This window comes from Tamandua tetradactyla, chromosome 11, assembly GCF_023851605.1.
Source record: "Tamandua tetradactyla isolate mTamTet1 chromosome 11, mTamTet1.pri, whole genome shotgun sequence".
Classification (NCBI taxonomy): domain Eukaryota; kingdom Metazoa; phylum Chordata; class Mammalia; order Pilosa; family Myrmecophagidae; genus Tamandua; species Tamandua tetradactyla.
In genome coordinates this window covers 35,750,501-35,777,034 of record NC_135337.1, presented here as the reverse complement: position 1 = coordinate 35,777,034, position 26,534 = coordinate 35,750,501, and the positions used below count along the sequence as shown (strand labels likewise).

Sequence of the window (26,534 nt, the reverse complement as noted above, 5' to 3'; positions counted from 1 at the left end):
TGATTTCTAAATGGTGGGTTAATTTCTTTTTTTCCGTTAATTAATTAAAAAAAAAAAAAAAGAATATCCAAGAAACTGCTCAGGCCATCAAGGATATGTATATTTGAAAAGCCACCAAGTATTACAATGTAATTACATTCTGTTATTATAAAGGTGGTACTGGTAGGTGTACCCTGCCCAATAGTGGGGCTGGATGCAGGGTGGGTAGCCCAAAGTGTGCTGAATTTCTGTTGCACATGCTTAAAAATGCAGAGAGTAATGCTGAACTTAAGGATTTAGATATAGAATCTCTGGTCATTGAGCACATTCAGGTGAACAAAGACCCTAAGATGTGCCGCGGGACTTAAAGAGCTCATGGTCTGATTAACCCATACATGAGCTCTCCTTGCCACACTAGATGATCCTTATGGAAAAAGAATAAATTGTTCCTAAATCAGAAGAGGAGGTTGCACAGAAGCAAAAGATATCTCAGAAGAAACAAAAACTTATGGCTCAGGAATAAATTCATCATAAAATAAATGCAAATTAAAGTTAGAGCAGAAAAAAACAAACAAACTAGATTTGTAGCAAGCTTGTGCACAATCCCTACGGGCCTGCCACACTTGGTGCCCGCTGGAGTTCTGTAGGATATGTCTGTATTCTGATTAAAATTTCCAAGGTTGTTTAATGCAAAGAGCTTTCTACTCAGATTTCAGTTTCAAAGCAAACTGGTTGTATGATAGAAGGCAAGCTACTTGACTTCTCTGAAAGTTTGCTCATTAATGCCATTCCTAGGTAACTGATTAAATTAATTATATGAGACAAATCCATAAGCATAAGAATATACTTCTTGGCACACACCATATACTACAAAATAGTTCCCCTCTAAGTGGGAAAGGTTTTCTTGGATACAAGTAGAATAATTAGCTTTACACCAAAGGGGATAAGGAGATGTTGGGCTTGACTAAATATAAAATAATTTTTTTCACAGAGGGCTGTGCAATCTTGAAGAACACTTAGGGCGTTATATAAGATTCTACAAAGGTTCCATGCACTAAAGTAACTTTCCAGAAACCTACAATCTCTAGATGGAACCCTGGACCAGGTAAGTCCTGAAATGCAGAGGGGCCAGCCTCTTCAGAACATCAACTAGTTCCATCCCCCATCCCGTATTATCAAGAGCCCCTTTCAACATGAAAAAGTTAGAATGGGCATAGCCTAAATATCCCTAAAGAGTGGGAGAAAGATCAAAGGTAATGGTGCAGTTATACAGAGAAGGTAGGGTTTAACAAATGAGTATGATTGCTGAATCATTATATTGATATTTCTTTTAGTCTCCAGTATCTAAGAGCAGCTAGAATAAAAACCTAAAATTGTGGAATTGTAACCCAAACCAAACTTGAAATCTGTTCTACAATTAATTGTTGGAATGTGCTTTGAAATTTATTCCTTTTCAGTATATATGTTATTTTTATTAAAAAAATATATATATTTCTTTTGGAACAGCTAGAAGGAAAAATCTGAAATAGTGGAATGGTAACCCATCACAAACGCTGAAATCTGTTCTACATCTACGTATTGAAGTGTACTTTGAAAATACAAAAAAAAAAAAGAAAAATGCTATGCAAGTATATTCTAAATTATTTGGAAAATTGATAATGAGCTAACATGAAATAAATATATAGGTAATAGCTGAAAAAAAAAGAGGAAAAAGAGGACTGTGATTTCTTTAAGGAATGACAGAAAGAAGGAGAACAGAAAGATTTTATTTCAGTTGCTACAAAATCAATGCTGTTTTAGGACCAGCAGTCAATATATTATTATACCAAGAGAGTAGAAAACTCTCTCTACTATCATGTCATTGCAATCTGAATGATTAAATTCTAAATGAAGATTAGTCTAACAAAGTGTGACACTGCTAGTTAGTAGGATTTGGTGATCCATGGAACCACAACCAGTGTCTCGTCAGCAATTATATTTCCTTCTTTCTTTCTTTCTTTCCTCCCTCCCTCCCTCCCTCCCTCCCTCCTTCCCATCTATCCATCCATCTATAGCCATCTATTACTATCTCTCTCTCTATCTATCTAACTATCTAATCTAAATACATTCTTTCACTTTCTGGTATCAGAAGATGACAGAAATGTTCTCTCCCAATTTCTAAACCTTTATAATCTAGGTGCTAAAATTGGGAAAAGAGTGGTTTTCATTCTAGGTTCCTATATTAGGATTCTTGAGGGAAACAGAACCAACAGGAGATAACGGGGCACAAGCTGGGAATCCAATGAAGGTTTTTGATGAATCCCCAGGAGAAGCTGGCTGGCTGAATGAAGAGAAAAAAATTCTTCCTTCTGACTCCTGAAATCATCCCTTCTCCTTTTAAGGCCTGCAATCTGATTGGATGACTCATCTCATTGCTGAAGGCACCTCCTCAATTGATTGTAGATGTCATCGGCCATAGATGCAAACAACATAGTGATGATTTAAAGCCATGAAATATCCTCACAGTAACCATCAGGCCAGTGCTAGCTTTACCAAACAACTGGACACCATAATCTGGCTAAGTTGACATATGAACTTAACTATCACAGTTCCCCTTGTTTCTTTTCTCTTCTTGATAGCTAAAAAAAGGATAAAGGTATAAAGGATGTGTTTTTATTAAAGGAAAAGAGAGTAATTTTGTCCTAAATGATTGGTTGTTACAAAATGAGAAAGAAGAAGATGCAGAACAAAACCTGAATAGATACAGAAAGTCAACGAAGGTTAGTAGAAAAGGAAATTATGGTCAAAGTTGAGAAAGAGTTGATGGGTCTATCTATAAAATTTTTAAAAGCTTTAGTATCAAATAATGCACTGCTGCAAAACTAAAATTTAGTTTTCTCTTTGTTAAAGGGACAAAGTTTTATTGCATTATTGGTCTGTTTTTAGTAAAAGGTTATAAATTTTTTTTTCTGAATAATCCGTCTAAAAGGCAGAAAGTCTGTGTTTTATCAGAATAACTTTTTGTACTTTATGTTGATTATATCATGTCCTTAGTTGTTTAAGAAAAACAAGACTTCTCACTTTTAAATTACTCTTTTTCTTAGCTTAAGCTAATTAAGAAACCAAATATTCTTTCAAACCTGAGAACTTTCAATATTTTGCCTTCTCAAGATTAAGCCCCAAAAGATACGTTTTTATTCTAACACTTGCAATATTTATTCTTTCACCTTATAAAAAATGAAGTGCTAGAAATAGTTACGTTTATTTAGTATTTGTAAGCTGCATAAGAAATAATAAGACAATGTCATAAAAATTAAGAGATTAGTAACTAACCTTATGTTAGTTACTAATCTGCACAGAATTAGACAACAATATAATGCTGCTAGTCATAGTTCTTTGCTTCCCAGTAAAAATGTAGGAAAAAAAAAAAAAACCAAACCTTTGTTTTGACTGAAGCACTTGCATATTTAAAACAAACTCCTGGTGCTGTGCATGTTGTCTTCCCATTTGAGTTATTGGCTAGATCCATTTCTGCTGTCCCTAAGACTATCAAAGTATTGGTCACATCTTTGAATCGTGCTCCAGAAATAGATGGGAAAATGCTGTTACTGAAAATATCTTGCTACTACAGACACCTATAGCTCAGCCTGTCAGAAAAAGTTGTCATTTTGGCTCTTCAGTAGACACTGCCTCCAGAGTAGCTGTATTGCATAGTGCTGGAGGGTGCTATGAGAAAGGCTGAGAACCCTGGAGCCCACCAAGCTGTTTTCCAGGGGGCAATGATACTACACTACAACAACTCTACAAAGAACATACTTTCTGGAGTGTTGTAATTAGAACCTAAAAAAAACACCACAATTAGCACTAAAGCCTTCTCCTATGGAGAGACAACATGCATAGTATTATAAGCCTAGCATCCACTGCAGCTCAAAAAGGAACTTATGCATTAATTAGTATTAAATGCAGTCATACCTGATGAATATGATAATATCTCCTCTATACCAGATCATGTGCAAAGTGATATTGAACATGTTAAAGATCTTAGTGGACTTGACTTATTTTCTGAATAGCTGATAACTTTGCCTTTTTTTGTTTGTTTGCCATATACTTGTCTTGTTGTTGCCTACATTGTCTTTGTAAGCTTTTGTCCAGAGCATCCTTTAGACAATGCAAAGTTTTTTCACCCAAGACCAGCAGGAAGTAACTATGGAAGATGAGACCTTCATCCATTTTCCTTATATGAGGAATGCTCAAAAAAAGAATGACTTCTTAAGAGTAAGAAGAATACAAAATACAAGGGGGGTATTGGTAGCAGGAAGATATGCTTACCCTACCTGAAGGCTTAGCAGTTTACTCTTTGTACTTAGTTCCCAGATGGATATTTACCAGACTTCCTCAGTTCTGTTTACAGGAATATAATAGCAGAGTAGTGCCAAAAACACACTGTGGCCCAGTGAACCAGTGTTTTCCTCTTTAAAAGACAAATGTTCGACATTCTTGAGAAGTCATCTAAGAGAAGTCATGAATACCCTGCATGCTAGAGCTTGCACATCAATATCTATATCTAATCACTGAAGCTAGAACAAGACGTGCTTGAGACGACAAAGGATTGAGAAATTTGCCCGGGCCCTCCTCACAAAGGTCCAATGTCATCACTGACCTGACAAGAATATATCATGCAGCCTTCACTTATTTTATGGGCTCTATTCTCTTTTCTTCACCTATAAAAACCCTAATCACATCCCCACATTGAACGGGTTTAGGGAAGATTTCACCAGTTTCTTGTCAGTGCACTTGCAATAAAATCACCTTCTCACTGAAAGACATGTTTCTCCTTTGTAATGCTGGATTGAGTGGGCCTTTTTACTGGAAAAAGCCATGCTTGCAGTATCATTCTTTCATTCTTGCTGTAAAGTAGTCTTTTTTTCTTTTTTTAGCTTAAGATAGTATTTAAAATTACAAAATAAATAAAATCTTATCATAATAATAGCAAACAATACATATGCAGTGTCGCTCCTGTTGCTCATATCCCATTTCATTCCTGTCCTCAGATGTAACCTCCAAAGTGTCAGTGAAATTGATGATGTGAAAGAAAAGGATTTTATTATGGCCATACCTTAGTGAAAATAAGTTTACAGTAAGTAGTCTGGCTGGTTCTGGTAAGTCTTTCTGGATTTAAACTTATCACTACTACTCCTGATAACACTGACCAGTCTGCCTCTGAAGAGTACTTAGCTACCTTTGTGTGATTGCTTAAATGCAAAGGCCTGGTGAATTATAGGGACTTTTTGATGGAGTTGTTAAAGACGGAAAGGGCTGAACTCTATTCCAGATAATCTCCAAGTTTGAGTAATGGATTGTCAGTGATTCTTACCTGGGAATATACATCAGACTCTTTTGGAAAGATTTTTCAAAATGCACTGCAGATTTATAGAATCAGAATTGCTCAGGATGGGTCCTGGAGTTCTAATAACCTCCCCAGGTGATAATTCTATAATGAAACACCCTTAGTTTAGTACCACAGCTTCATAAGATTACCCTGGGTGATCTCATCCACTTCTTTGGCTTCAACCAACTTCTAAATATGGAAGAGGGCCAGAACTTAGGTAGTCATAGATATAATAAAGAAAAGGGATAGAATTCAAGAACTTTATGAGGCAGAATTCATTACATCTATAGGTAGCAGGTGAAGTTGATAATGGAGTTTTTTGATGGAAATTTCAAAACTACAGAAAAGTTGAGAGATTAGAATTAGAATCAACCATGTTAAATAGCCAATATTCAACCAATTTTAGCCTACAAAAATGGCCATTTCAAATGATTCAACCTAATATAAAACATTTACTCGACCAAAAGGGGGAAGAGTAAAATGAGACAAAGTGTCAATGGCTGAGAGATTCCAAACAGAGTCGAGAGGTTATCCTGGAGGTTATTTACGCATTAAGTAGATATCACCTTGTTGTTCAAGATGTAGTGGAGAGGCTGGAGGGAATTGCCTGAAAATGTAGTGCTGTGTTCCAGTAGCCATGTTTCTTGATGATGATTGAACAATGATATAGCTTTCACAATGAGACTCTGTGAATGTGAAAACCTTATGTCTGATGCTCCTTTTAGCTACTATATCAACAGAAGAGTAGAACATATGGAATAAAAATAAATAATAGGGGGAATATATGTTAAAATAAATTCAGTTTGAAATAGTGGTAAATGAAAGTGAGGGGTAAGGGGTATGGTATGTATAGTCTTTTTTTTCTCTATTATCATTTTATTTCTTTTTCTGTTGTCTTTTTATTTCTTTCTCTAAATCGATGCAAATGTACTAAGAAATGATGAATATGCAACTATGTGATGATATTAAGAATTACTGATTGTATATGTAGAATGGAATGATATCTAAATGTTTTGTTTATTAATTTTTTTTAATTAATTAAAAAAAGTAAAAAAAAAGAAAAAAAAACATTTATATACACATCACCCAGATTCAATAATTATCAAGGTTTTGCCTCACTTGATTTATCTCTCCTGTATTTCCCTTTCTGTTTCATTTTTCATCACTGAGTAATTTCAAAGTTATTCCTAGATCTCAAAATCATTTTACTTCTATATACTTAACATATATCTCTTAAAAATATGGGCATTTTCTGATATAACTGCAACGTCTTTATCATACCTAATTAACAATAATTCCTCAGTATCATCAAATACCCTGTTCATACTTATATTTCTCTGATTGTTTTTATAAAATAGCCTCAGGCTCCTACACAAGGTCCATACACTGCATTTAGTGGTTATAGTTCTTAAGCCTCTTTTAGTCCTGGAGCATTCCCTCTGAAATACGGTCCTCCTGCTCTCCTTCACGCGCCGACTTGCTGAGAAAACTGGCTCAGATAACCTATGTGTAGTAGGACTGTACACATGGTTCTGGATTTGTCTGTTTGTTCTGATGTCACTTAACCTGTTCCTCATTCTACTGTATTTCCTATAAACTGGAAGTCACAGAGCCTGTGCTTTTAATCACCATGATATTCTTTTCAGAGTGGACAGAGCCTGCCCTTTAGAGTGTCAGAGCTAGACAGAAGTTTGGCAATTTGGTTATGCTACACATAAGCTGTGTGACCTTAGGCATATTAATAAACCTATCTAAGCTTCCATTTTCTTATCTGTTAAATAGGGATATAACAATTCATAACTTAAAGGGTTTTGTGAAGATGAAATGAGACAACAAATTTATACCATCTAGCAAAATGCCTATACATAGGTTGGCAGGTAAGTGCTTAGTAAATGTAGTTCCAGGCAATGATAAGAGATACCTTTGATTTATATAGTAGGAATAGTCATTTTAATAAGACATCTATAAAAAGTATATCTGAAAATTGCATCTTTTTTTTTGGCAACACAAAATATATACAATATTTTATCTGTAAGTGATAAGTGATACCTACAGCAGAAGTGGAGAAGCTGAAAATTTTTGAAGGACGAATTGTCTTCAGGAATTTTGCTCTGTAGTTAAGGTAGCAGAGTCTTCTCTGGGCCGAAAACATGCCTATGGGATAAAAGAAACATTGAAAAAGGTAGTAAATATATGAGAAATTACTATCAGATATTTAGAGCTGATTTATCATAAGCTTATTTGAAATACAAGTAAAATTTTTTGATAGCTGAGTTTTCTTTCTATAATATAATCTCTTGTCACTGGAATCATTCCAATAAATTTATTCCCCCTTATCTTATACAAATTTATGCTTATATTGTTTTAAACTAGAGATCTGTAAGGATATTTCGAATGCAAAAATAAGTCTTTAGTCAATTGCATGAAGTTATAGTAAATAAAGATTTCATTTCTGGCAGCTGTAAAATCCAGAATATTTCCATTTTGGGACTACTCAAATTTCAGAATTATCTGGTAACAGTCACTAGTAAAGGAATAAGATGTATCGATAGTAAATTAAAGTTGATGAAAAGAAGGATGATAGTAGATACTTGATAAATACCAAAAACATAAGTGAATCATAGTTTATTTTCTCAGATGATATTTCCTTCAGTGACTCCACAGAGAGCTAGCAAGCTTTTTCAATAGATTTCAGTTACATAACCAGCACGCATTCTGAATTGCTTCTTTACCTGTAAGGAAACTGTTATCAGTCATGGGTAAACATAGAGAGGTCAAAGCAACCTGAAATGCCCTTAGTAAGTACCACTTTAAAGACATTCAGGTAAACAGTAACTCCTTCTAAGGTTTTACTCTGAGAATATCATTCTCTCAAGTATCTAAGCCTGTTGTACAGTGAACAGTATTTGCTTTATCCCTAATAGTTAATCAAACCTGAGACAGAAAAAGAGACATAGTCTCTGGATGCAAAGGATGACTAAAGCCAGTTATGAGGATCTTGAAGAAACTACCAAAATATAAGGATACAGGAAGCTTTAACTATGAAAATAATATATTGGGTATTTCTTTAAAAACAAAATATAAAATGCTGATCTTGTCAATAAAGTCTCAGCTTAAACAATTGAACAATTGCTCCTCAGAAAAGCCTTCCCTGGTCACATAACCTTTCACAGCCTCTTAGCCATTCTACATCACATCAACCTATTTTACTTTTCTACCAAGCACATGTTTTGTTTATTTTCATGTTTGTTTGGCCGATCACTCATACATTCATTGGATATTTTAAAATATAAGCTCTCTGAGCAGAGGTCTGGTGTATTTAGTTCATTGCTCTATTCTTGGCACATGGTAGACACTTGATACATAATTTTAGGATGACTGAATAAATATATAAAATCATATTATAAACTAATTTAAATGGACTATGTAAAGTAACCCTGAGGGGAATCCTTTTATAAAATATTTATCCCTTTAGTAAAGACAGATGTATTATGACTTTTAAGCCAGAGATTGATTTCCTGAAGTCAAGATATGTCTATTCTTTTATCATTAATTATTCTGTTCAGAAATAAAATATTACCTGGATTGGGTAGTAGGGAGCATTTTAAGCAAAGGTAGTATGAACCAACAGAATATATTGGACAATCTCCACTACCATGGAGTTCTTTGAGTGATCTAGGACAACATATTTTTCCAGCGTATAAATGTCCATTTACTTAAGTTCAGCCTGATTTGTTAAGTTTTCTAACAAAGTATAAGCAAAATAGTTTTTTGCAAGTAAACTGAAAAAAAAGGAAGTCTCTTCTACCTTCTGGTAGTAAACTGGGGCAGGGAGAAAGAAGGAACTAGGAATCGGGACACCTGGATTCTCGACCTCATGTTTCTTTTTTTAACATTTTTTATTGTATAACATATACAAAGCAAAGAAAGAAAAAAGCAATAGTTTTCAAAGCACTCAACAAGTAGTTACAGGAGATCCAATAATTTGTCATGGGCTACCATACCATTCGCTTAGGTTTTTCCTTCTAGCTGCTTCAGAACATAGGAGGCTAGAAGAAATAAATATTTTTTTCTCATCAAAATAGAATTTTTTTTCTTTGATGTGAAAAATAACATATATACAAAAAAGCAATAAATATCAACGCACAACACAACAATTAGTTGCAGAACAGATTTCAGAGTTTGATATGGGTTACAATTCAACAATTTTAGTTTTTTTCTTCTAACTGCTCTAAGAAACTGGAGATAGTAAAAGAAATATCAATTTAATGATTCAGCAATCATATTCATTTTTAAGCCCTACCTTCTTTGCATTATTCCACCATCACCTTTGATCTTTCTATCCCACTCTTCAGGGGTATTTGGGCTATGGCCATTCTAACTTTTTCCTGTTGGAAGGGTCTGTTAATAAAATGGGGTAAGGAGATGGAACTAGCTAATGTTCTGGAGAGACTGGACCCTCTAGGTTTCAGGACTTATCTGTCGACCTCATTTTTTTTTTTTTTTTGGTATGCTGTATGGTGGAGGTCACATTTCAATCTTTTTCCATGTAAGTATCCCTTTATTTCAGCACTATTTGTTGAATTTTTGTTTGCTTATTTGTTTGGGTAGTGAATGGGCTGGGAATCATACCCGGGTCTCCCGCATCGCATAGTAGATGAGATTCTACCACTGAACTACCCGTGCACCCCCTTGACCCCATTTTTGATATTTAAAAAAGTATATTTATATCCTTGGACAAGTCACTAACTCTTGCCAAGTCTCACTATTGCTATTTTTTTCAAACTGGATGTTAAATGAATCCTTGTGTCTGAAGGTATCTCAGAAGATACTCATAAGTCACCCATTGGTGATATGTGACCCCAGACCACACCTTTTGGGAGATTTCACCACAGCCTGGGTGAATTATGCCCTCTAGCCATCAGGCCCAGTGTCCCTCCTCCTTGGGAACTGATATTCATTCTACCTCTTTTCATTCTGGAAATCCCACATCCCACACCCCCTCTACCCTACCTGTCTTCTATATAACACACTTCACCAACACACTTCCTGGCGAAGAACCTAGGTCTCCATTTTCTCCAACTTTCTAAACTTTCCCTTGGCCTTTTGGGACAGCTTCATTAATAATCAGCAAATTCCATTACATCTTTATATTTTCAGAGTGTTCCTTCTACCACAAATCTTATTGTTCCCTGAAGATAGGGACACTAACTGGACAACTATCCCAAGCCTGGGCTACCGAACGTGATGTTTTATGGACATTTCATTTGCCTTATAAGCCCACAGCAGCTGGGTTAGTTGAAAGGATGAATGGGATTTTAAAAGAGAAATTAAAAGGTGATAAGCAATTCCTGTGGCAGTGGACATGCAGGTTGTATCCAGCCCTCAATGGCTTCCATTCACAGGCAGGAACAGCTGCTCCCACCCCTGTTGAACTGGTAATGGTGGGGCCCATGCAGGTGGTGCAAATTTAGGTAAAAGGACCAGAAATACTACAGCCACAATAAAGTAATGAAAATAACTTGCTCTTACCTGCTCCACAAATAATAGAAATTGGGGAAAATAAGGTTAATTGGCCATGGTCCTGGCCAATGCAGCCCTGCTGGTTGGTTGCTGGGTATTGAGGTTGCCCAAAATTTAAGTATTAGACCAGTTTATATACAGAATGGCAAAAGTTGTATATGTTATCAACCAGGGCCTCCCGGGTATACCCCAAGGCACAGTCTGTATGACTCTGTAGATACTTATCATGCCCAGGCTAACTGTGGATTTTATTCCAGAAAGCTCCCTGAAATTGCAGTGGGAAACTACTAATACAAATCTAGCTTGTATTCTTTTTGCCCTTAACATCACAGCAAATACCTTCCTGCAACTGAATTCTGAAGTAACCTATGTGCACAATAAATTTCAATGCTGAATGTGCACTGAACTGTCACTGTCAGGTGCCACTGGCCTGCCTTGGGCCGTGACTCCTATGAATTGGACAGTGTAGAATACCCTGGTGGCCTCAGAATTCAGAACATTGCAAAATCTGGAAAAGAATCTTCTCATTTAGGACTGAAATCACAAGTTTTATCAATTACCTGTACAATGGTTTAATTCCCTTTCTTGGCCATGGCGGTCTCACTTTGTGGAGCTGTAATGTCTTATACTGTTAGTGCATGCAGTGTCCGTCCTATGGTCAACTAGTCTGCTGGGTGGGGATAGATTAAAAGGACCTAGGGCTTGGGCCCGTTCCCTGCTCCATTCTGAGAGCAAGCCACTGCACACAGCCATCTACAAGACAGGGGACAGATACGAAAGCTCAAAGAATGTAAACCACTCTTTCTCCCCCAATAACCAAATCTCACAAGAGTCTGGTGAAATTCTGTTTTAACCAAATTTCATGAGACAAACTTTATAAGCCATTCCCTGGGCACACCTCTCTCCTTCTTTTTCTCTGTTGGCTTTGGATGGGAGCACAGATTTTCATTTCCCAATCAGCCACCATTGGGAAGATCTTCCTTCCGTCTGTAAGCCCCTAATTAAACTCATGGGTTATCTTCTGTGTAGCATGTTCTTTGGTTTCTCCATTGTGCTGGGCTGGGACAGTAATTCTTCCACAAAAGAATACTCCTATAATTGAGAGTTAAAAATTAAAAATGATTATGATTACTGGATAATTATATAGATTTTGTTCTTTCTATTATATTGTAGAATAGCCAAATATTAATACCTGAAATTACTGCAACTCTCTGAACTAGTCTTAGCCCTGTTTATACTTACTATTGAGATGGTTAATCTAGCCTAGGCTCAGCCCCTATTTATACATCCTATTGTAATGGTAACAACTCTATCTCCCCTTGTTTGAGCCCATAAAAAAATCTGAATTCTTTATACTTGGGGAGACAGATTTTTAGGCAGATAGGCCATCTGATTTCCTGTTCGTACTTAGCAATAAACTTTTTCTTTCTTTGAAATCTTGTGTCTTAGATTGGCTGTTATGTGCATTGGGCAGAGAACCATACATTTTGCCCAGTATCAATCCCTCCTCCCATGACTTAGATCACATCCCCTCCCACCTTTATAGAAACCTTACTCAATTGATTATTAGCCCATTCTGCTGTATATTCAGCTTTCCTTGCTCAATTAAATTCTTCATGCTTAAATCCCCTTCAGTTAAAAAACAAACAAAAAACCACAAAAAATACAAAAACATAAAAAAAAAATAAAACTCTTGATTCTACCTTCTCCCTGTTGCTCATTTCTTTTTCAAATCAAAACTTCCCTTGTGACTCACATTCTCTCAAGAGCATCATTTAAGAGGTTACCTTACTAAGCTGCCTCCTTTTCCTTAACCCATACTTACTCTTCAGTTTGGTTTTATCTGAATTTTGCCCCCATTACTTCATAGAAGGAACTTTTGTTAAAGTCAGTTTTCACCTTATTATTGTTAGATCTGATGCACATTTTGCAATTCTCACTTTCCTTTAACTCTCTATTACCTTATATACTGCTGACCAAGCTCTCCCTTCTCCCTGAAACACTGTCTTCTCTTAGCTTTTGACATACTACAACCCCTCATTTTCCTCCTTCCTCTCCTCCCCCTGCCATTACATGATGGAATTCCTCAAAGCCCAGATTTGGGCTCTCTTTTCTTCTCAGTCATGACTCTCCCATTAGGTAGTATCAATTGTGGAAGGAATTATCTAAATCAATACCTTCATGGTATCTTTCTAGTGTCTCCCTAAAAAAAATGTTCTGTGAAAAATATGAGGCAAATTGTGCCATCCGGGTGATCTAGTCAATCTAACTATGGCCTATTACACACTGAGCAAATTCTGTATTCAACTACACACGATAAATAGAAAATTAAACTGTTGATCTGTTCGCAATGTGACAGACTGTTTAAAATGAGGCTATTGAAGGGATGCTTGGCAGATTTGGGAGTGACCTGAAGATGAGAAGGCTGGTGCAATATTGGGGGCAGAATCTAGAGCTAAAAGGAAGGCAGAGCTACTATAAGGAATTTTAACAAGTTTAAATGTTAAAATGGCAATACCACTACTCGGAATTTACCTAGAAGAGCTGAAAGAAGTGACACAGACATCTACACACTGATGTTCATAGCAGCATTATTCACAATTGCTAAAAGATAGAAACTATCCAAGTGCCCATCAACAGACAAGTGGATAAACAAAAGACAGTTTATACAGATGATGGAATATTATGCAGCAATAAGATGAAATGAGGTCCTGAGGCATATGACGACATGGATGAACCTTGAGGACATAATCCTCAGTGAAGTAAGCCAGACACATAAGGATAGACACTGTATGAACTTGATATTATGACTCTGATAAAGATGACAATGTCAAGCCTCGGGCGAGTCAAATTAGTTGCTCTGGATAATAGACCAAGAAGTGGTCAGCTCCCAAATGAAAAGTCAGTGCAACTTCCTGTGATATTTTGCTCTAGTATGTTCTGGATGAAGATTCTGGGGACAGATGTGCGCTCTCCTGCCCACATTACCCTCCTTCCTCCCTTTTTCTTCTCTTCCTCCTCTCTCTTTTCTCCTTTCCTCTTTTTTTTTCCCCCTCTCTTTCTCTGCTCTTCTTCCCTAAAAAAAAAAAAAAGTTTAAATGTAAAGCTCTGGACCTAAATCTAAATTACCAATTAAACGCCGCATATGCAGAAGGAGAGGTAGAAAGAGATAAAGTTAATTGACAAAGTAAAAGTCTAGGATTAACTGCAAGCTCAGGGAAGATTAACATGAGCTGACTGGAAGAAGGGCTGGTGCTAATGAACAGTCCACATTAACAGGAGAGGCAGACCGACAGAAAGATTATTTCCACTTCATGCTCTACTTCAGTCCATGTTGAAAAAATTCACTGATAAACAGTATCAAGGAGGGGAACAACACGGCACTTGTTGAAAGTGCACAAAGGGAAGGATAAACTTCAAACCTATATCAGCGGAACAAGAGTTAACCAAATATTGTCGGCATAAGACTCAAAGAGAAATGATCGTGAAATTGTTGAAAAGCTGTTGTGTGAAAATGGGATTTGTGTAATTATAAATTTCCTCAGAGGGAAGAAGTACAGCTGACTGGTTTAAGTTGGCAGGAACTAGGTTTCAATTCAACACGTGGTAAACTTTCTGGAACCGGGTGGCTTGGTGGAAGTGGGCAAGCTGCCCGAATTGTCTCAGGTAGCCGGAGGGGGGCCCACCTGCTGCAAAAGTCTAAGACATGTCTGCTGTGCTGGGTGGGTGTTCGAACTGCTAGACTGCTCGGACTCTAAAAAGGGTTGCACTGCTTTTCAATTTGATTTTAAAATATTGGATTCCAGTAATATTTACTTATATGGCAGATTAATAGCTTTTTAGCTTCCTTTGTTATTAAGAACCCCAGTTATGGGTAAAATGGAGTCGGCGTTCCCCATCTCTAAATGTCAAAATCGTAAAATCAAGGGCATAAGAGGCAAGACGGTGACCGGGGCTCAGGGGCCCCAGCCTAGGAGGCCAGTCACATAGGTGCTATTCTCTTTCCAGAGAACACTATGTTCATTCCTGCGAAGGCCGGGGTTCGGAGCCCCGCAGCCTGCGCGAGAGTCCGAGTCCTATTCGCCATCCATCCCGTCCTTTTCTGCCAACCCTACGGAAGCGCCGCTCCGGCAAGGAACCGCTCCACCCCTGGCTCCGCGCACGCCGGACTCGGCCGCCGGACCGCAGCCGTCCTTCCCGACCCGAGTCGTCCCGCCGCGCCTCCCACTCACCTCGTTCGAGCGACTCTCTCGCGTCCGGGGGCTCGAGTGCGGCCTGGACTTGGGGGCTTGGCTGAACCTGATTCGGACGCGAGGGCGGAACCTGGCCGCGGAATGACTCGGGTCTGAACTCAGGTTTGGACCGGGGAACACACGACTGGGAGCGCGGGCAGGGAGGGCCGCGCCTGGGGGAGGTGGCCCGGTCGGGGCTGGATGGGGGCGTGGATGGGGGCGGTCCTGAATATGGCCGGGAATTGGCTATGGCGTCTGGACACAGGGCGCCGATTGGCTGCGCTGGCAGCCGGGGATCGCGGACTGGATGCGAGAAGGGGGTGCGGCGCTGGGATTGAGGGGAAGGGATGGAGGCGGGCCTGAGTAAGGGGATGGGGGGTAGCAGGGACTTAGGTACGGCCGAGGATTTACTCGGATTGGGTGTGTGTGACTGATTGGGTTGGAGCACCGGGCTTGAGCAAGGAGAGTGTTGGGGTTAGAATAACTTTGGAAGGTGCCCGAGAGAGGTCAAGGCAAGGCCAAAGAGAGTATGAATAAGGGTTTGAAGATGTATTTGCAATCTGTGATGAGTGTGAGAAAAAAGCAGGAAGGAAGTTTATATCCCTGGAAAGTAAAATGGGTTTGATTAGAGAACTAAGAGTGAAAGGGGGTCTGAGATTGAAGGAGGAAAATAAATGACAACTGTAAAATATGAAGAAGAAAACTTGACTAGGAGAAAAAGGAAGAACACCATAGGTTTCTCTTGGGTGGTGGTGAGATTTGGCTAAAGGAGAATTTCTGTTAAGAATGGAGTTCGTGATTTGATTTTCTTCCTCTGTTTTGAGAGTGGAGTGGCAGTAGCATTGCTATTTAGGCCTGGAGGAAAGAACGAAGATAATCTCTGGTTGAAGGAATATACTCTTAACTAGGAACGAGGAGGTTCAGAAGATGATTAAATGAACAGTAGAGGATCTACCCGGACATTGTAAACTGTTGTGAGGGGCATTTATTTGTCAGTGTTCTGCAGCCAAAAGAACCACCAGGCATACACCTGTAGTCAAAAAAAAGCTGGGATCATTCCGTATTGCAATGAGGAAGACTGCACTCCATGATTTATTATAGGGTATGGGCTTGTATTAGGTGATTACTGAAATGTTAAATGGGGGTTCATTCTGATAGGAGGTTGTCAGGAAGTGGGATAAAGCTAAAATTGGGTACTATAATAAATCTTATCTAGGAGGAGTGCGAAATTAAAGCTTCAATGGATAAAGAAGCAATATCTAGGGAAAGATGGTATTTTCATAGTTTAGGGGAGATTATAAAGTGATCTTGTTTGTTGGCTCACTTCATCATGAGCACAGAGTGCTGTCTCATGTTGGTATTCTGTGAGATTGTTGTTGGTTTTAACAGAAGAACACCATGGCCAGTTTCTAACAACACTGTAGCCTAAGGGTGTCATTCTACTTCCTGATAAGAGGGCACCCTTTCTTTGATTTAACAAATATGAATTGAGCATCTAGGAGTTGAGGCCACTGCTGGGAGTGAAGCAGGCGAGGTCTTAAACTTGACATTCTGGTAGGGAGGGACAGAAGAAAGACAGTTAATATAGAAAATAATTTCAGAGGGTGATAATTGTTGTAAGGAAGCAATGATGAGTGAAATTCGCAATTTAAATGGGATAGTTAAAATAAGCTTTTCTAATGAGGTGACATTTGAATTAAGAATTGAATGATAAGGGGGCAACCTTGTAAGAAATGGCTCTGGGAAGGAAACAGCTGTTGAAAGGGCCCTGATGTGGAAACAAACTTGGCATGTTCAAATAATACAAGAATGGACAGTGTTGCTAAAGCATAGTGATGATCCAGGGGTAAATGTTTCCAGATGAAGGTGGAGAGGGGGTCAGGGGCCAGATCATACAGGGTCTTGTAGACCATGGGAAGGAATTTAGACTTCATTCTGAGTGCAGTGAGAAGTCACTGGAAAACCTTAAGCAAGGATAATGTAATCTGAATTACATTTTGAAAGATCCTCCAGCTACACTGGAGAACAAATATGTGGGTAGGCAAGCATAGAAGCAGGAGCATCTGTTAGGGAGTTATTACAGTAGTCTAGGACAGAGATGATATTGGCTCAAAGTAGGGTAGTGGCAAGGAAGTAGAAGGTGGGTTCTACATAGACCGTTCTTTGTCTTTTTGCTTAAGCATATATATGGATCATCATTTATTGAAATATGAAACACTTAGGTTAAAGAAGTCTGCCGGGGTAGGAGAATCGAGAGGTGTATTTTGGACATTTTTGAGATAGCAGTTAGACACCTAAGTGGAGATGTTAAGAAGGCAGTTGAGTACCCCAGTGTGCTTACTCTATCTATGCTGCCAGTAGCTAACATAATACCTGACATTCCGGTTATGTGTGTCACACACAGTTATGGCACACAGAAGTCACCCCATATATTTGTTGTGGTTTGAATTTTTATCAGTTATACATAATTTGAAGAGTCATATAGTCTGTAGGGCTTGTTACCAAAAATATCAACATACTTTTATATCCCCTTTCCCAAAGTCATCTACTTTAAAACTCTTTTTGTTAATTTTGGGGGGTATTTATTCTATATCTCCAAATATAGATCTATATTGTTTCTTCTTGGTTTTCAGTTTTAGGCACTATCTAGTTACTTTCTGCTGTGAAAGATAATGCTTTATGTTTTTTCTTACCCCCCTACACATTTTTCTATTTTCTCACTATAGTTTTATAGGTCCATATTCAATATGTTCAGTGATGCAGATGTTCCAAAAATGATCGTGGTGATGAATACACAACTATGTGATGACATTGTGAGCCATTGATTGTATACCATGTATGGACTGTAGGTGTGAAGATTTCTCAATAAAAATATTGAAAAAAAATTCAGTATATAAATACTAATCCCAGTTGAGCCACATAGTATATTATATTATAATCACTTTTCTTTTGCTCAATGTTCTGTTTTCCCTAGAGTTAAAACGCTGTTTTTATTTGTTCTGTTTTCTATAGTCATCACTGAATTCAGCCCAAATTTTCTGAATTTCACTCAGTATCTTTGGATACATCTGGTACTCTTTCAGTTTTATCATCTCAAAGAAATCTTTCCTAGAACTGGCTTACCCGTTATTTGTTGTCTTTTTTTTTTTTTATTTTGAGATCTCCCTTCACAATCATCCTGGAATCCTTTGCTCATTTATCTTATGTTGAATCCCCTGTTCTTGCTTCCCATTTCTTCCTTTATAGTGTACACCTTCATCTTGGAGGAGCACGTTACTCTAGCGGTTTCCTGAAAAGGAATGCGCAGAAGTAAACTTTTTGAGACCTTATGTGTCAGAAAACATCTTTATTCAGTCACAGTTGATTGAGAGAGGCTTACTTGCCCCTTGTGCCGGTTTGAATATGTTGTGTACCTCTGAAAAGCCATGTCCTTTAATCCTCATTAAATATTACTGGGTGGGATCTTTGTTTTTGTGAGTATGGAGATGTGACCCACCCAATTGTGGGTGGTAACTTTTGATTAAGTAGTTTCCATGGAGATGCGTTTCCACGTATTCAAGGTAGGGTTGCCTACTGGAACCTTTAGCAGGGAACCATGTTGGAAAAGCTCAGAGCAACAGAGCTGACAGAGCCCACACAGCCAGAGACCTTTGGAGATACAGAAGGAAAATGCCCCCAGGGAAGCCTTATGAAATGAGAAGAGAAAGCTAGCAAGAATTGTTTGGGTGTTCTGGACCCAACAGACATTCTTGAATCAAGGTATCTTTCCCTGGATGCCTTCATCTGGACATTTTCACAGCCTTAGAACTTTAAATTTCCAAATTAAATTTCCTTTATAAAAGCCATTCCATTTCTGGTATATTGCATTCTGTCAGCTTACAAACTGTGTTCAAAATGTCATGATGCTGTGTGCTAGTGTGGACCTATTCCAGTATGCTGGGTACTCAGGAGGTCCTTTCATTCTACCCTTTTTTGGAGAGAAATTTTCTTAATTTATTTTTTGTTTATTCATAATTTCCTGTCCTCTACTTTTTTGTTGTTGTTGTTCTTTTTCTGGAATTCCTGTTATTTGGGTGTTGGAGCTCTTGGATTGGATCTCTACTTTTAAAATTTTCTATCACTTTTTATTTTTCTTCTTCTATTTTAAAGAGATTCCCTCAATTTTATTATTCAGAACTTCAACTGAGTTTTTCATTTCTGCTTTCATATTTTTAATTTCCAGAGCCCATGTTTGTTTTCTGAATTTTTAAAAATAGTATCCTTTTCTTATTTTATGGATGCAATAGCTAGTCTTTTTTTTTTTTTGAGGAGATAAATGATTTTCGTGTGTTTGTGTGAACTCTCTGCACTATTGCTTTATCTTCCAAGTTACCTTGTTTTATTTATTTATTTTTTTATTAGAGAACTTGTGGGTTTACAGAACAATCAAGAAGAAAATACAGAATTCCCATATAATACCTTACATTGGTGTGGAACATTTGTTATAATTGATGAAAGCACATTTTTATAATTATACTATTAATATAGCCCATGATTTCACTTAGGGCTCATTGTGTAGTTCCATAGATTTTAAAATTTAAAATTTTTATTCTATTACCGTATAAGCAACCTGTGTGGTTTTTTTTTTTACAGTTTTTATTACTCATGTCAGAGACATTCCTCAGATGTTCTGTAATCAATGATGATTTTCTGCTCATGATTAAGAATGAGATACCACAAAGTTAATGGGTAGCCTTGAATGCATAGATGGGACTTAATAATGTATACTTCATAGCATGATGATTTGTTTGGGGTGTTTTAGTGACCAATTTTTAGTGGCACATCCTTATGTTAGTATCTTTGACTGTTTCCTCCTGTGCTGGTCCGATTCCTGAGAGAAGAATCTTCCAGTCTTCTGCCTGGAAGCTATCAATGCAGGTTGCCTCTTCTAGAGGCCAAGGGAGGAAAGAGGGCTAAGGATTTCAGCATTCATTATGCGTATTCACTTATTTCCCCTATTTTAAGGTCTGTCCCCCTGGCAACCCCGCAATCCACTGTGCCTGGTTTCTTCTAGTCCAGAAACTCTCTACCTCTCCATAGTATAAACTGCTAATCCCTTGCTGGGGGAGTGAGGGCTAATAGCTGTGGCAATGTGGGCTGTGGATCTGGGGATCTGCTGTATATCTAATCCTCCGTTTTTAATCCTCAACCTTTCCGGGCAAATCTAGTTACTTCTTGGCTTTCTTCATGACTTGCAGTGGGCTCAGTTTCTTGAATCTATTAAGTCTGTTACTACCTGCCCATTTGCTAACTTCAGGAATTTTGTTGCCACTGTCTTCTTTTTGTTCTCCTGAGTTTATGCCTTAAGTAAAAATCTCTTCACTGTCATTTTAGTGGGGCTTAGGGAAGGACATTTTCCCTCTGTTTGATTTTCCATCTGTTTAAGTTTTGTAGGCTGCTTAAGCAAATACCATGAAATAATTCACCTTAAACAATGGGAATTTATTCACTCACCATTTAAGGCTGGGAAATAGTCCAAATCAAGGCGTTATCACGGCGATGGTTTTCGCCCCAAAGACTGGCATGCTGGTCCTTAGTTTGTCAAGTGGTAAGGCACATGGCAACCTCTCCTGGTCTCTCCATTCTCTTTTGGGTTTTGTTGATTTCAGCTTCCTATTTCCCCATCTTTCACTCCCTTTGTCTGAATTTCATTCTCTTATAAAGGCCTCCAGTGACAGGATTAAGACCTATCCTGATTGAGATGAGTCATACCTTAACTGAAGTAGCCTCATGAAAAATTCCTACTTACAGTGGGTTCACACACACGGGAATGGAGTAATGTTAAGAGCTTGTTCTTCTGGGGTATATATAGTTCCAAACCACCATACAATCATTTGTAGGTGTTGGTCTCCACACATGTTCACTAAATGACTTAGTGCCAGTGACCCAGTGACAATGCCTCATTACCCACAAATGCTTCTCAAGAGGTATCTGTGACTTCTAGGTACTAAGTCAATTAGGAAGAACTTCATTCTTCCTCTGTCTCATAAGTCTAGAGAAGAACTAAGAAGGCCTTGCTCTAGGAAAAAAAGACATTAAGTCTAGATTTGTAGGTTTTCAAACTTACATTTCGACCTTACATTTCTGCTATTAAGAGTCATGTCCAGTTTTTCAGCTTCATGTTGCTGTTTTAAATACCATATTTGTGTCTGTGCATTTTAGAATATTATATTAAATCAGTGCTTCCCAACTAGGTGATGAAAGTTGTGCAAACATTAGATTAAATGTTTAAAAAACTGTAATAGGAATTGTACATTTACTCAATGGCAGCTCAGGGTAATTATGTATCCGTCTATTTACCTATCTGTCTGTCTGTCTATACATGCACACTCTTTTGGTTGCACTGATAACAATGGAACTTTTAACATTGGTTCTACTAGATGTCAGAAAGTCTTTGCAGTCTTTGAGCAATTTTTAAAAGGGAAAAGAAGTCATAATTTGACTTTACAAATAAGTTTGATAGGAAAAAAATCATTGAAAACATGAGGGAGGTCCATTTGTAAGCTATGATAATGAAAATGTCTTTGGTGAAAACTTTAGCAAGTGCTTTATTTATTTATTTATTTATTTTACATGGGCAGGCACCGGGAAACAAACCCGGGTCCTCTGGCATGGCAGGCAAGCGTCCTTGCCTCCTGAGCCACCGTGGTCCAAGTGCTTTACTTTTAAAGACATGGAGGACATATGGCTTTGGCTAATAATGTTAGAAAATGTTACTAAACAAGTGAATGTTGGAATGTTTTGGGATCTGTTTTGGAATCTGGTAGAAATTCCTCTTTTCAAGAAGGCATCATGTTTCCTTTATCAATATGATTGCTCCTGGAATTCCTGGTTCATGTCCACAATGGAGCAGACTTAACTTGCAGAGACTGCTCTCCTACAGGCCTAGTTTCAGCAGCTCCTGGGAAGTTTCTATGGGTACTGTCCTTTTGGCTCCCTCAATGTGCTATAGTGTGTAATGTCCTTTAGCATTGCTGCTGTTCTAAAGTCAGAGCTACATTCTTTTTGCCAGATAGATCACCAGAGCAGTGACAGTGACCATAAATTAACACCAAGTTCTTTAGTTCTATAAAAAAAAGGAATAAATGATGAAACACAACAATGTGGGGAGGAAGAAGGAGCAGATTCTCTTCTAAATAGTACAAGAATATAAATAACTCCCAAATTCCTGGCAATATTCAATATAATGTTAAATGATCAAATGGTAAACTTCCAGATAGACACATCAGGAATGGCATTGGATGATAAAACAGTTTATATATAAGCTCATTCATTTATTCAAAACGATTGTACTTAGTGCTTTCTACATGCCTGCTACCCTTAAATTCTGCTGGTGCAGTGATTAACCACTGTAGATGAAGTTCCTTAGACTTTAATTCTACTATAGGAGACAGGCAATAAGTATGAACAAGCAAACTGCTTATAAAAGGTAGTGATAAAATACTGTCAAGAAAAATTAAAATATTGGCCACTAGTTGGAGGTCATTGTTTCTCTTCATTTTTTCCACTTGCACAATCCACCTACAGGGGTAGAGATGTTGGGTGCATGATTGAATGTTAAAGCTGTGTTTGGGGTCAACATAATAGGCTCGCTCTCTCTTTTCCTATTCCCCTTTCCCGATTTGGATTTCTAATTTTCTTCTAATTGACTGGTAGGTGAAAATATGTTCAAGATATACTAAGGACTAGCCAAAAACTAAAAGACAAATACTGTATGGTCCCAATGATGTGAATCGACATTCGAGAATAAACTTGGAATATGTCATTGGTAACAGAGTCCAGCAGGAGTTAGAAACAGGGTAAGATAATGGGTGATTGGAGCTGAAGGGATACAGACTGTGCAACAGGACTAGATACAAAAACTCAAAAATGGACAGCACAATAATACCTAATTGTAAAGTAATCATGTTAAAACACTGAATGAAGCTGCATCCAAGCTATAGGTTTTTGTTTTGTTTTGTTTTGTTTTTTACTATTATTACTTTTATTTTTTTCTCTATATTAGCATTCTATATCTTTTTCGGTTGTGTTGCTAGTTCTTCTAAACTGATGCAAATGTACTAAGAAACGATGATCATGCATCTATGTGATGATGTTAAGAATTACTGATTGCATATGTAGAATGGTATGATTTCTAAATGTTGGATTAATTTCTTTTTTTCCGTTAATTAATAAAAAAAAAAAGAATGAACATAAAAAAAAAGATATACTAAGGAGATGTTTTAATGTAGGGGGATTAGATCAATTCCTTTCTAAATCATAGATGTACCCTCCTCTCAATTTTGTTTTTATTTAATATCTGTATTTGCCACAAGGTGGTTAGCACCTTAAAAGAGGGACCATACTCTGTTTCCAAGGCCTTGACACAGTACCTGGCAGGTACTCAGCAAGATATCTTTGCAATAGATAAATTCCCTTTAGCTTAAGCAATTGCAGTTTTCAAAATAGTGTTAACTTTCTAGGGGGTACTATAATGGAGTCAAGTTGGAAAAATCTCCATAATAAAAAATGGGTGAGTTCGCCTGTCTTGTCTTCTATGCCTTCCTCTTTGTCAAGGGTCTGCCAGTAGGTAGGAAGGGTGGAATTTGTGTGTGGGTATGATAGGAATGGGATTTGGCATTCCAGTCTGGGCCATATTTTTAACTCTTTCTATTTGAATATATATTTAGTGCCCCCTGGGAGTTAACCAATGTGAAGCACATGACTTTGTCAGGGCTAATTCTATAAAGACAGTCTTGAACTGTCTTCTCTCATCAGCAGTAAGAAAGAACATCCTATAGACTACCAAGGAAATGGAATCTAAGGAGTTCCATGGATCATCATCCATCCTGATGGTCTCTTGGTCTTAGAATGGTTTTCACCATACAGATCCTCTGTATGTTTTGTCAGGAACTGTGTATTTAGTTTTTTGTAGGTATTGTGAATAGTTTCCACATCCAGTTATTCATTGCTTGGATTTAGCAAGACAGTTGAAGATTGATTTTTATATATTAACCTTGTAACTTATGGTCCTGAAAAGCTGACTTATTTGTTCTAAGAGGTTTTTTTTTTGGTAGTGTGTTGATTTGAAAGGAGGTATGCCCCCTAGAAAAGCCATGTTTTAATTAAAATCCAATTTCATAAATGTAGAATAATCCATTTTCAATACTGTATATTTGAAACTGTAATCAGGTCATCACCCTGGATGATGTGATTTAGTCAAGAGTGGTTGTTAAGATGGATTAGATGACGACATGTTCCACCCATATGGGTGGGTCTTGATTGGTTTACTGGAGTCCTATAAAAGAGAAAACATTTTGGAGAATGGGAGATTCAGAGAGAGCAGAGAATGCTGCCACACCATGAAGCAGAGAGTCCACCAGCCAGTGACCTTTGGAGATGAAGAAGGAAAATGCCTCCTGGGGAGCTTCGTGAAACCGGAAGCCAGGAGAGAAAGCTAACAGATGACACCATGTTCACCATGTGCCCTTCCAGATGAGAGAGAAGCCCTGACTGTGTCTGCCATGTGCCTTCTCATTTGAGAGAAACCCTGAACTTCATCGGCCTTCTTGAACCAAGGTATCTTTTCCTGGATGCCTTTGATTGGACATTTCTATAGACTTGTTCTAATTGGGACATTTTCTCAGCTTTAGAACTGTAAACTTGCAACTTATTAAATTCCCCTTATTAAAAAGCCAGTCTGTCTCTGGTGTGTTGCATTCTGTCAGCTAGCAAACTAAAACAGGTAGATTCCCTGAAACTTTCTACATAGACAGTCTTGTTACCTGTGAATAGGGTCGGTTTTATTTTTTTCCTTTCTGATCTATATCCCTTTTATTTTTTTTCTTGCCATATTTCACTAAGACTCCCAGTACAATGTTAAATAAGAGTAGTGAGAGTGGTCATCTTTGCCTCATTCCTGACCTAAAGGGAAAAACATTCAGTCTTTTATCATTAAATGTTAGCTGCATCTCTTATGTAGATGCTTTTTATTAGTTTGAGAAGTTCACTACTATTCCTGGTTTGCTCAGAGTTTTTATCATGAATGGGTGTAATATTTTGTCAAAAGCATTTTCTGCATCTATTTATATATTCATGTGGTTTTTCTTCTTTAGATTTTTTATATGGTCAATTACATTAATTGAATTTGGCTGTTGAACCAACAACCTTTTGTTCCTGGGAAAAACCCCATTTGATCAAGATACATTATTTTTATATATTGCTGGATATGATTTGCAAATATTTTGGTGAGGATTTTTACGTCTGTGTTCATGGGAGATAATGGTCTGTAGTTTTTTGTTCTTTTTTTCTTTTTTGTACTGACTTCATCTGATTTTGGCATCAGGGTAATGCTAGCCTTATAGAACGAACTGGGAAGTGTTCTCTCTGTTCTGTTTTCTGAAAGAGATAGTGTAGAATTGGTATTAGGTGCTTGGTACCATCTGGATGTGAAGAATTGTTTTTCAAGATATTTTTTACTACAAATTCAATTTCTTTAAAAATTGTAGGACAGTTCAGGTTATCTATTCACTTTGGATGAGTTTTGATAGTTTGTACCTTTTGAAAAATTGGTTAACTTCATTATTTGTTGAAATAATGCATGCAAAGTTGTCATAATGTCGATTTTTAGTTTGTTTGATTGCTCTATCAAAGATTAAAAGTCTTTAAATCTATGTATGTTTATTTTACTGCGATTTTTTTCGTTTTTTTCTTTTGGTTTGTTTTTTATTTTAGCTGATTCTTAATTAGGACATGTGTAAGACAGGTTTCACTGAGAGATTTCTGTTTTTGTCAGGTGTTTGATGTGTTCAGGTGATTTATTTCCATTCTCTAAACCCATTGAGGGAAAAATAGCAACCTGTCACTTAAACAAGAGAAGATATACTTTTCCAAGCTACAGGATAGCTTTAACACAGGATCACCATAGAGGTTTACAAATGTGGACTCTAACCTGTGGTAGCTTCAGCAGATTGTGAGTGTATAACTGTGCATTGCCCCTTTCTTGTCATAGTTGTACTCAATGATCTATCTCAGACCTGCTGTATTGGAAAGTAAGGAAAAGGGGAAGGGCCAGGGAATTTTTACATTAAATTAAGTTAATTTTGATGCCTAGCAGGATTGAGGACCACTGGTGAAAGCTGCATGCCTCCCTAGAGAGAGAAAGCCTGATTTTATTCTTGGAGATACCAGAAAAAAACACTAAATCAGAAGTCAGATGATTTGGCATCTAGTCCACACCAAGGTAGGGAGTAAGTTAGTTTTGCTAGGTTTCAGTTTTCTTACTTGAGAATGGTTAATAAATCACTATTTGGCTTTGAAGGCCCAGTTATTCTTTTCAATCCATGAAATTTATTTGATTATTAAAATGTATTTTTATTTATTTCTTTATAGCAGTACAGCTTGGTAAAGAAAAG

The 26,534-nt window shown here is 37.5% G+C and overlaps 1 protein-coding gene across 6 annotated transcripts in view; it reads right to left on the bottom strand.

The window, feature by feature from the left end:
• Positions 1-15,316, bottom strand: part of KYAT3 (kynurenine aminotransferase 3) — a 99,199-nt gene extending 83,883 nt beyond the window's left edge. For 2 of the 6 annotated variants that reach the window (XM_077120353.1, XM_077120358.1), the window contains exons 1-4: positions 15,103-15,316; positions 11,769-11,962; positions 7,950-8,079; positions 7,401-7,501 (exon numbers count right to left, since the gene is read on the bottom strand). In XM_077120353.1, the coding sequence (XP_076976468.1) occupies positions 7,401-7,499 (99 nt within the window). In that variant the 5' untranslated portion in view covers positions 7,500-7,501; positions 7,950-8,079; positions 11,769-11,962; positions 15,103-15,316. Of the gene's footprint in view, positions 1-7,400; positions 7,502-7,949; positions 8,080-11,430; positions 11,624-11,768; positions 11,963-15,102 lie in introns of all 6 variants that reach the window. The other 4 variants (XM_077120354.1, XM_077120356.1, XM_077120357.1 and 1 more) reach the window with 4 other exon arrangements.
• Positions 15,317-26,534: the final 11,218 nt, after the last annotated feature.